At 38.3% G+C, this 11,981-nt stretch overlaps 1 protein-coding gene across 4 annotated transcripts in view; it reads right to left on the minus strand.

The window, feature by feature from the left end:
- CCDC141 (coiled-coil domain containing 141) overlaps nucleotides 1-11,981 on the minus strand; it is a 127,996-nt gene that overhangs the window by 4,819 nt on the left and 111,196 nt on the right. For all 4 annotated transcript variants that reach the window (XM_034428601.3, XM_034428615.2, XM_034428613.2 and 1 more), the window contains one exon: nucleotides 9,212-9,384. In XM_034428601.3, the coding sequence (XP_034284492.2) occupies nucleotides 9,212-9,384 (173 nt within the window). The remainder of the gene's footprint in view (nucleotides 1-9,211; nucleotides 9,385-11,981) is intronic.

An 11,981-nucleotide genomic window follows, 5' to 3' on the forward strand; every position in this document is an offset into this window, starting at 1 on the left:
TGGTGGACCATCTGCAGCCAGCAACAGCTTCCCATCGCCCGGTGCGCTCCCACAGGGAGGGCCTATTCAGAGTGCCATCGGCCAGACCGTGTTGGCTGGCGACCCCCAGGGAGAGAGCTTTCTCTGTGGGCGCACCTGCCCTTTGGAATCAACTCCCTCTGGAGCTCAGGGTGGCCCCTGACCTTCGTTCTTTCCGCCATGGGCTGAAAACTTGGCTATTTCACCTGGCTGCCTTGGACTGATGGAGGTTTTAATCTGGTACATGGGAGCTCCATGTTGCTCCCATAACCACCCGCGCGGCCGCACTCTGCGCCAGTTGGAGCCTCCGAGTGCACCTCAAGGGGAGCCCCATGTAGAGAGCGTTACAGTAGTCCAGACAAGAGGTGACGAGGGCATGAGTGACCGTGTGTAGGGAGTCCCGATCTAGAAAGGGACGCAACTGGCGAATCAGGCGAACCTGATGAAAAATCCTCCCGGTCACGGCCGTCAAGTGCTCTTCTAGAGACAGCCGTGAATCCAGGAGGACGCCCAAGTTGCGAGCCCTTTCCGTGGGGGCCAATGATTCGCCCCCAATAGTCAGCGATGGTGCCAGCTGACTATATCGGGACGTCGGAAACCACAGCCACTCAGTCTTGGATGGGTTGAGCCTGAGCCTGTTCCTCCCCATCCAGATCCGTACGGCCTCCAGGCACCGGGACATCACTTCAAGGGCATCGTTGGGGTGGTCCGGGGTGGAGATGTACAGCTGAGTGTCGTCAGCGTACTGGTGGTACTTCACCCCGAAACCACGGATGATCTCGCCCAGCGGCTTTACATAAATGTTGAACAAAAGGGGCGAGAGAACCAATCCCTGCAGCACCCCACATATGAGGGGCCTCGGGGTCGATCTCTGCCCCCCTGTCAACACAGACTGCGACCGGTCGGAGAGAAAGGAGGAGAACCACCGTAAAATGGTGCCTCCCACCCCCAACTCTTCCAACCGGTGCAGCATGATACCATGGTCGATGGTATCAAAAGCCGCTGAGAGATCTAACAGGACCAAGACAGAGGAGCAACCCCTGTCCCGAGCCCTCCAGAGATCATCAACCAATGCGACCAATGCCGTTTCCGTGCTGTACCCAGGCCTGAAGCCCGACTGGAATGGATCTAGATATGACGTTTCATCCAGGTACTGGGGAAACTGTCATGCAACCACACTCTCGACAACCTTCGCAACGAAGCGAAGGTTGGAGACTGGACGATAATTAGCCAATACTGCCGGGTCCAGGGAAGGCTTCTTGAGGAGAGGCCTCACCACCGCCTCCTTCAAGGCGGCGGGGAAGGCACCCTCACCCAATGAAGCATTTATAATCCCCTGGAGCCAGCCTCGCGTCACCTCCCGGGAAGCCAGTACTAACCAGGAGGGACACGGGTCCAACAAACATGTGGTTGCATTCAGTCTACCCAGAATCTTGTCCACGTCATCTGGGGTCACAGGATCAAACTCGTCCCAGATAACCTTCTCAAGACCTGCCCCCGTCACCCTCGCTGGACCTACCCAGTCGGAGTCCAGACCTTCCCGAATCTGAGTGATTTTGTCATGCAGATATTGTACAAAGTCCTCGGCTCTTCCCTCCAACACATTTAATTCCTACAACAGTTCTTCATATGTTTTAGCCTCCAGTTCCCTAATCATCATTGTTGTTCTTCTCTGCACTCTTTCTAGAATCTCAGCATCTTTTTTATATCGTGGCAACCAAAACTGGATATAATATTCCAGCTGTGGTATGGCTATCTCAAATGTACAGACACATTATGCAAGGAACTAGTTGTTGGGAAAAGACTCTAATGCTAGAAAAGGGAGAATGAAATAGAAAAAAAGGATGATCCGAAGCAAGACACACAAACTTAGTTACAGTGCAATGAGTGCACTTTTGGAAGACTTGAAAGAATAAGTTAGGGATAGTTCATCATAGTGAAAATATGAGTCATCCTATGTCTGAGATGGGTCGTCTCTAAATTTGATATATATTAAATAAATACTTACTTACTTACTTACTTACTTATGCGCTCACTAAGAATCGACACTGACCTGATGGAACATAATCAATCAATTAATCTTATATTAGTAAGTAATTGAGGTCTACACAGAGATTGGTTGAGCTTTCTTTCACTTTAAGTAAAAATATTGCAAAATGATTTATCTTTGTTTTTAAAAATTGGCATGATAAATATTTCAAGATATGACAGAACTGCCATCAACTGACTGAAGGAAGATCAATACGCCTGGACTTAAGGGACCCATTTTTCTTTCATTCCTCCATTACTTGGAATTTAAGATTGAGGTCTATTTCCCATATAGGTCTCCTTTCTCATTATTTTATTTCTAATTCCTGTAGTTATTACATATGTGTTAGCTTTGTTGAAGAAGACACAAAATATCAGATTGTGATTTATTTTGATCCATTTTCCTCCTGTGAGATTCCAAAATCCCAAAATGAATGTTATTAAATGTAGAATTGCTTTCTCATCATCTTTAATTTATCTACCTTTGAACATTGAGTAACTAATATTTTCACAAGTACAAGTTATGAAAGATTAACCAACTAATATTGTGATTTATACAGCATGGTTTAAGGTGAAAATCATTTACCTTCCCAAGAGGTCCACACAGGAAGCTATAAACAAAACGCTCTCAAAATAATGCAGAAAGATAACTTTCTGGCTTGTGACTTTGGAGAAAAATGAACCCTACTCAGTTTGACAGTTCTTTTTTCCAACTTGGAAATTTTGCTGATTACTGGAAACTAGCTGAGGCTTTGTTTTCTAAAAAACAAATTGCACATACTCATTGAGTAGACACCTGAAGAAAAACGTAAATGAGGCACTAGGGAAACCAGGCAAAAACATGAGTTTTCTGGCTTTTCTTTCTCTGGTACAAAATTGGCCCTGGTTAGTGCTTGGATAGACTAATCAGGAAACAGCACAGCAGTTGATTAGATTGAAAATAAGGGTGGGGGGATATCTAGCTCAAGTAGAGTAAATCTTTATCTTTACTCCCAGCTCCATTTCAGTTGGAGCATCCCAACGAATCAGAGTTCCCTTCCCAGATGAGTTTGCCTTGCTTCATCTTTATTCTAAGTACTTTACTCTAATTTTCATTCAGTTAGATTTGCAGAGTGGCTTGCATAAAACCTGAATGAACAAGAAGGAATTAAATAAGGAATAAATCAATATAGCCAAGTACACAGCCATAAAATGCAATGTTTTGCAACCAAATGGACAACAAGGATGACAACATGAAAAAGAGGACTGCTGCAGCTGCTGTAATCCTCTTCCAGATCATTGTTAAAAGGGTAGAAAACTTATCCTTTTTTGGAGGAGCAGTCAAATGGTGACAACACCATCAGCTTATCCTATTTTCCATTCAGCCATCTTAGTCATATTTCATGGGATTGAGAAATACAGGCACAATACAATCCAGACAGAAACAGGGCATGGCATGAAGGCAACACAGCCAGAGAACTGGTATGAGTCCCTCTATTGGCAGCAACTTTGTCCCCAACATCCTGTTTACTCTCCAGCCTGGAGAAAAGCTCTCCCACAAACCTGCAGCAGCTTCTGGCTACAGATACTCCAGTCCAAATGCTATAAATAGAATGATGGCAATCAATCACTCCAGCAGGGCAAGATAATGAGTCCCAGAAATGAAGAATAATTCCAGCAAGACAAGATAAGCACACAGTAGCACGATACTAATTCAAACAGTCAGGAGGAATGCCAGAAATGCATGGCCACAACTCTCACACTAGATGAATTTAGAGTTTGTTCCTCCCAACTGAAACTCCATCCCCAGGTGTGCCTTGTGAAGGGAATTGGGGCCCTTTCCTTCCTCTTAAGCCACGTTGCTCTCTTCTGCGTTCTTCCCTGCGCGCCCTAGGATGAGGAGGGTGTGGGCCTTGGTCTTCATCTGAACTTCCTCTTCCTTGTTCTACCTTTCCCATGCTCTGCCCAACCTGACTTTGCCCTTCCCCAGTTTACTCCACAGCCAACGGAGCTACTCTCCTGCTCTCTGTCAGCTGTTTGTCTTCCATCTCAGATTCAGGGGCATGACAGTTTCTGTTTCAAAAACACTACAACTCAATTTTCAAACAAATTAAATTTTTTAAACAAATTAATACCTGATTCCAGATTACCTGCAATTGTGTGTGCAATCTTTGCTTTCCATTTACCTATGTATTATACAGTAAATTTAACAAAGAAGAAATGATAACCAACCTATTAAAAATATATTTTGGAGAGTCTAATGAACCAGAAAAAGACTTTTATGTTACATTAGTCTACGGTTAAATTAGTGTTCCTGTGATGATTGATTTGACAATCCAACTTTGAAATTATGCTCTGCAAATTAAAGTTTTACCCACTTTTAAAAGGATTTGTTCCAGATAGTCAATTTTTCAAGAGAACTCCAACAAGAATTTTAGTTTCTGATCCAGTAATACCACAATATGTCTGATCACCTTAAGTGATATATATAATATCACTAAAATATCACTAAATTTCGTCTGTTGTTGTTACTGAAATTAACAAATACAGTCAATGATACAGAAGACAATCTGGAAAACTGAAATCACCATTATTATATAAAAGCTAAAACTTTAAGAAATAAATCTTTGATATTTTACTGTTCCATACAGAATTTATCATTAACATGCCAACTTATTTACAAAGCACAATTAAAATATGCAAAACTCTCAAAATGTATATCAGTCTTAAAGCCATGTTTATTTTCATCACATTTATCTTTCTCCACAGATTCTTAAGCATTTTGATGCATCATTTCATGTTCTCTTTTTCTCCTGTACCACTTGAGACATTTGCTTCTACCAAACAGCATATTTTCCCAGGAATAATTATCCCACATATTCAGTAAAAACAAACAGTAAACAAATCCTATTTTACATAGTTCTTTGGATACTTATTCTCAATGGGCAGATTTTTAGATTTATTCTAAAATATTGTATATTCAGAATTGCTTACAAATTGCTGTACCACTTGTTCGTACCTAGATAAAGTTCTTTAAAGAATTGTTAAAAGGGATTAAATACTATCTGCCTATAACAATTTGTATTTGGTTCCTATGCCTGGAGCCACCACAAGGTCACCTGGCCATCTAATTAAATATGCAAAGGTTCCAACATCAAAGTTTAAAGGAGACAAGAGGCGTCATTTCTGAGTACCATATCTCATCTTAACTCTAAGGAAAATAGTCCCATTAGTAACCACTGAAGTAGTAGGATGAGAATAATATCATTTTATTTAGAATAAATAAAATTCACTAGAATTTTTTAAATCAAAATTTAGGGCAAGTAGTTCCAAGCCAGAACTTTTTTTTAGACATCTGGAAATGCTGGGCTTGAATCTGGATTCTCTTGTCATGCAAAACAAGACTAGTGTAGCAGTTGAAACATTGGGTAAAATGTCCTGTCTTGTGAAAATTCATGGAGTGACTTTGATTAGTCACTTCATCTCATTCCAACCTACCTCCCAGGGTAGGTAAATTCTAAGTTTTTTTGGGGGGGGGGAATTGGAAGAAATGCTATGTACATACATTTAAGCTCCTGCGTGCATAAATTCATAGGATATAAAGCTAACAAAATTGTAACAAAATAAACAAGTAATTCTAAGCAGCTCACAGTTTCAAACAACAAAAGCAAACTTATATAAATAAAATTAAAAATGATTAAAACCAGTAAACAGTTGTTCAGAATTCACTCATACATCACTGTCTTCAGGGATAATGTGTCTGTCATTTGCCATTTTTTTCAAGCACTAGGAAAAAATATTCCTCACTGATCTGCCTTCATGTTAGGAGCCCAACAAGTTTTAGGTACACTCTTCCTGCTTCCAAATACAAGATTGGATTACTTCAGTAACCAATAAGCCATTAACACATTCCTGCATCGCAGCATTCTTCTCTCTTTAGGATTTCAGAAGGACACAGCTCCCATTCAGCTCCCATCAGAGAGACATCAGGTTGGAGAAAAAGTGGCCAATGGGTCTCCAGTCCACAAACCTGCTTTGTTTTTTAAAATAAACCTACTGTCTCAATTGATAAAATAAATTCCACAAAGTTGCCAAGATGGAAAGCAAAAGAGAAACAAAATCTCTAAAAGATAGAATCCAAGAATTACATCATCCAACTCTTGCATTTTTTCCTAAATGGGTAATTTACTCACCTAAGACATAGTAAAATATCAATATTTTAAAAATCGGCATTCAATCAAGCCAGGCTCCTTTTTGCTCTTACTTTGTATCTGTTTTCTATTCTCATTTGGTTCAACTCTGTACTGTTTTAGTTTGCCACAATGGGGCATCTGGAACCCATAAAACAATCTTCCCCTCCAAAGTATTCAACTACAACCATCTTCAAAAAGGACAGGTAGAAATACAGTTAATACAGGACAGAGATATCATCTCACTGTTTTTTGTGAAAAGGAACAGCAAAAGGTGTTCCAAAACTTAGTTTTGTTTCAAGATGTGCACTTAATCGGACAAAAAAAATCTAAACACTTAACTCTCTTGGTTTGTTTGTTTGTTTAGCCACGAATCTGTAGGCAAAAAAGTACTAGCTTTTACACGAGAGAAAGCTTTTACTGTGAATAACTGAACTAAATAATTACCGTATTTTTCAGAGTATAAGACGCACCTTAGTTTTGGGGGAGGAAAATAAGAAAAAAGCTGATTGGCAGGTGGATCAGCCTCCCGGAATACCTCCAATCAGCTGTTCCCAGAGGTGAATTTTAGCAACAAGTTCCTTGGTTGTGAGCTCTGTGCCTTGCTTTTTTTTCTGCCTCTGAAAGCCTCCGAAACAGAGCTTCAGAAAAAAAGCCCCTGAAGCTCTATTTGGGGACTTTTTTTCTGAAGCTCTGTTTGGAGCTTCATTTCTGATGCTTTTTTCAGCCTCTGAAACCGCCGTTTGAGAAGCTGGGCAGGGCTACATTCGGAGTATAAGACCCACCCAGATTTTCACCCTCTTTTTTGGGGGGAAAAGGTGCATCTTATACTCTGAAAAATATGGTATCTAATGTTATCACCAGCGCATGCCAACCACTTAGGATACCTCAAGGGTCACTGAAAGCAACATATTTTCCTGGCTTGAAACCTTAGTTTCATATGTTGTTGTTAAGCTTATCCTTCTTTTATTCCATAATGTAACTCAAAAAGACATGGGGGGAATCCCAAGATCCATTCATTGAACACATACGTTTGCAACAGCCATTTAATATTACCGAAAAGATAGTAATAGATTCCAATCTCTTACAGGTGGGCTCGCTTAGGCCTTTTTTTAAAAAATGGCATGTGATGATAGCATTAGATCACAGTGTCTCAAAGACTGAAAAAAAAAAGTCCTGCAAATTAAGACATTACTGAAAGAAAGTATCTATAGCTGTTGCTTAGAGACATTCAGATGCACTTTATGTCCTGTCATAAGTGATTAATTTGTCCCCTTGATTTCATAAAACCTGAGCATATTAATTTTATCTCAGTCTGGGAGTTTAGTAATCCTTTACTGTGAGTAAACCTTAGTTCTCTTTTTAGGGTAGGAACTATTAATAGAGTAGAAAAAGCAAAATGGGCCTCTTTTTTCAATGTACGCAGTTCTGGATTTTTGTAATGAGTCCCAAAAGAAGCATTTCATTGGACATAAACCTTCATACATTCATTTTTCATGAACAGACTGCATTTAAAGAAAATGTTACACATGACCTGCAAAAATATTTTCTATTCATTGAGCTAGCATAACTTTCTTTTCTGGACCAGCCAGTTTTCCCTTCACTTCAGGAACCCAAAAAGAGTTCATGTTTTATAGGACTATTGAATAACTAATCTGATGAACTAAAACTATAAAATATTTACTTTTACAGCACTATAGAAAATCTGATGGATGTCCTTCGTTATTGCATCATATCCTTACCATTTACAGTATATAATCTTCTACTGCATACCGCAAGATTTCTTTTCATTTTGCAAATTTGTTCTAAAAGATTTCTGTACCTTTTTTCTTGCACATAATTCATAGAACAATTGTTATAGAAAAGTCAATTTCCAATTAAATATACATTGTTGTCAACCATGCTTTAAATGATAGAGATGCAATATACGTCTATTTTTTAAATAATGGCAAGAATTCATTATGAATACTGTGTCATTTGAATACAGTGAGAATTTATAAGACAAATCACTCCTTGAAAACCACTGCTTCTTTTCTTCTCTTTGTCAAAACTCACAATAAGTTGAAGAATCAAATCTGTTACACCCATTGGAGTGAAAACATACAATGCTGCTTCTTTTATCACATTTAAAAAATAAAAAAACTAGTTTAGTCTCTAATACTATATTTTACTGTTGTCAATTTTTCATTATTTTAACAATCTAAAATTATTTCTATTATTTGCCTTGTGCCTATTACATTTTTAAAAAACTTTTCACTCATTTCAAACAAATACTTCTCATTTTTCTCACACTAAATTATTTGACGTTTCTGATTTTTTAAAAGAATAAGTACAGTATTGTGATTGCAATCCTAAAAGGAAGTAAATTGAATTAAGCATAGATAGACTAAATGTTCATACATAGGTTTGTATTGTTAGCGGCTTTAAGATATTATTCCTTCAGCTTTAATAGTGACATTCTATATAGAAATGGTAAACGTGTGTATAAGGTACAAAAATATTCTCTTTCTGTATATATTGCTTTTTCATAAAGTAGCATCAAAACAATATATTTGTAAGCTGTATATAGAATGAAGCAAGCATATTGTGTTACACAGATCAATCATAGCCCAGTGACATATTTTCTCATAATCTTTAGAGGTATATTTATATTCATACAATCATCTTCATTATCTAATAAAGAACATTTCCCCCCCATGCATACATATCTCTTTGCATTATACCATTGTACTGTAGACTAAAGGATAACTTCCTTTAGTATGCCCGGGACAGGAATATCAAAAGCACTACATTCAGCGTGACCGATCAGCAAGAGTGTCAAAGGTGAAGTGAGGTGCATCAAAATATGGTTGCTTGCTGTTGACTCCTTTGGTGAGTGTTAAAGTCCAGTGAAGTCAGTTGGCTGTGCTAAGTGAACAACCAGTGGGCGAGTGATGCAATCAAGTAGAAAGCACAAAGGGTTATCCAGTCTACTCTTTTTATAGATGGCCAGTTACCTTTCACCCGGAGGATGGCACTGGAGGACACTGTGCCGCTAGAATTTTTAGCCCGAACCACATACAGTCCAGCATCTGAGTCATACACCTTCTCAATGAACAATGTATATTGTGTATCCTGGTGTAAGAGCTTTATGTGCTCATCTCCCGTCACTCTCTGGCCCTTCTTGTACCTGGAGTAGAGAGTCAGGTTTCAAGTCAGGTTAATATGAATGTTGGATGAAGCAATGGTAATCTGCGATGTCAGGCAAAGTTTTATGGAATATGAAAGTAGGTTAAGAGTAGAAACCATTTATAATTGTAGCTTCCCGTCACATCATATTTAAAAGAAAGAAGATTTGTGGTTAAAAAAATAGAAGAAAAGTGTTAGTAGCAAGGAAACAAATAAAATAACGCCCTAAAAACTGAAATATTCTTTAGAAATAGATCTTCACATAGCCTTTATTGAACTACAGTGTGACTAGGCCAGAGGTTGAAATACTGCCTCAGTCTGTTTGTCCCTAACAGGGACATAACACTGTGAGTAAAAAATATATACATATATACAGAAAGTGTTGGTTTTCTCCTGTAAAGATCTCCCATGCAATGAATTGCTATAATTGTTGATTAATTGTTGTAAATGAGGAGCAAATGGATCTTAAATTCATACATTTTCAATAAAGGCAAAAACCCTGCTAGAAAATTTTATTTAAATTTGTATCTATTAGTAAAACAGAGCAATTGTCTGTCTCACGGCTGTGGGATGTTTTGAAGGAAAAGAGCTTAGCAATAGCAATAGCTCTTAGGCTTATATACTGCTTCACACCCTCTCTAAGTGGTTTACAGAGTCAGCATATTACCCCCAACAATCTGAGTCCTCATTTTACCAACCTCGGAAGGATGGAAGGCTGAGTCAACCTTGAGCCGCTCAGTATCAAACTCCTGGAGTGAACAGTGAGTTAGCCTGCAGTACTGCATTCTAACCACTGCGTCACCATGGCTCTTATTTCTTAGGTTAGCAAATACTAGAATAAGTGGGTGGACAATACTGCTAGCTCACCTCCTCCAGGACATACTGTCTAAGAACTCTGATGCACACTTCAGGCAATCCCAAAGCACCTGGGTGACTTTGGCACTTGCTATGGAGAATACAAAAGCTTTCAGTATCGAAGCACTTGGCCAGCACTGGAAAAAAAAAAGGCTGAAAGGATCTTCTCCTGGGCACTACCATGAAGGGCTTCAGGGTCACACCAACAGCATTGTTAAGGTGAATTAGGTGACCTCTTCACTTTGGTTAAGCAAATCAGAAAACCTCTATGCCCAAATTGTTTCACTCCAGTGAATTTTAGTCCCTTAGCACAATCCTGCTCTTTATGTGTATCTCTTTCCACTACTGATGATGGAACAAAAAACAACAACAAAAAACAGACAAATTCTTTGATTTTTGACCATCATTTGATCTGACTCCTACTAGTTTTCTACATAACAGTTTACTGGTATTTATTAATGCCCTTTAAATACAGGATTGCTTTCATTTTGTTGTTATTGTTAAAAAGAAAAAAAAATTCCTTCAATGATCACCAATATTAGAATGTAACAAATTTTTACTGAGACATTTCTTTTTTTTTATTAACAAGGTTTCTTTATAAATTGTTTTTACAATACTTTGTTTACTTCAGAGATTGTTTAATTGTAAAAGTTTATTTTATTAAGAAGTTGGACAAGCCGTAATAGCATTTTGTGTCAAATAAAGTATTTAAGTTGGGAGCATTAATGATCCAAAGGGAAAGTGATAAGGTATTTTAAAAGGAAAGAATGAAAGAAACAACTCTAAGAATTGGATTAGTGATTCAGGCAAGCTTAGTGACAGGTTTTTTTAAAAAAATAATACCTTTTAATTGTTAAGCAAATTTTATCAAATGTGTTAGTTGCTTTCAGATTTGTTATACATACTCATGAAGAAAATGTTTTTCTCTTTCAAATTCTGCTTTCTTTCTGATTTAGCACATACAGGATAGAATATGATGATTGGGGGAAAAAAATCAAAAATTATAATAAAAAAGAGGCAACTCTAGAAAGGTGAAGGGAAATAACCACTCATATAAAATGAATTTAGAATCAATCTGGATCTTATTGAGCCTCTTCTATTCACTTCCACTCTACCATGAATTTACTAAGTTCTACATTAGGCTTAATACATAAAGGTCTGTCACTCTCTCTTCATTCTGGACTTTCTTGACTAGAGATATCCTATAATCTAGCCTTTGTCTGATTTGACGTTGGGTTGGAAATTAGAGAAGCCGTAGCCCAACAAGGGTGAGCAAGCCTATCAGAACCTTTCAAATTCTGTATCATATCTTTGTAGCTTACCCTTCAAAAGAAAGATCAGAAACATTAAACTAGTGTCAGAGTGGTACAGAGGTCAACATACAGGTTTTGGAGTGAGAAGACACAGGTTCTAATCCATCTTCAGCCAGGGCAGTTTCCTGTGCAACTTTGGCCCAGTCACTCTTTCTCCTGCCAATCTGTTTTATAAGGTGGCTACTATGGGGGAAAATAGCCTCTAAACAAAATAGGAACCAAAAATCTGATAAAAGGTGGCCCAGAATAGAATGTAAAATGGGTTAGATTTCTGCTGCTCTTGCCAGCATTATAAAACTCCCTAACAGATCATCAGTTTTTATTTTGTTAAATTATATCCCAACTATTTATAATATATATCTTACTATTTACAATAGTAAGAAAAACTCCTTTGAAACTCTGCTCATGAGGAATTCTTTGAGTTACCAGC

Source organism: Pantherophis guttatus, chromosome 1 (genome assembly GCF_059756535.1).
Source record: "Pantherophis guttatus breed Tessera chromosome 1, ASM5975653v1, whole genome shotgun sequence".
Classification (NCBI taxonomy): Eukaryota; Metazoa; Chordata; class Lepidosauria; order Squamata; family Colubridae; genus Pantherophis; species Pantherophis guttatus.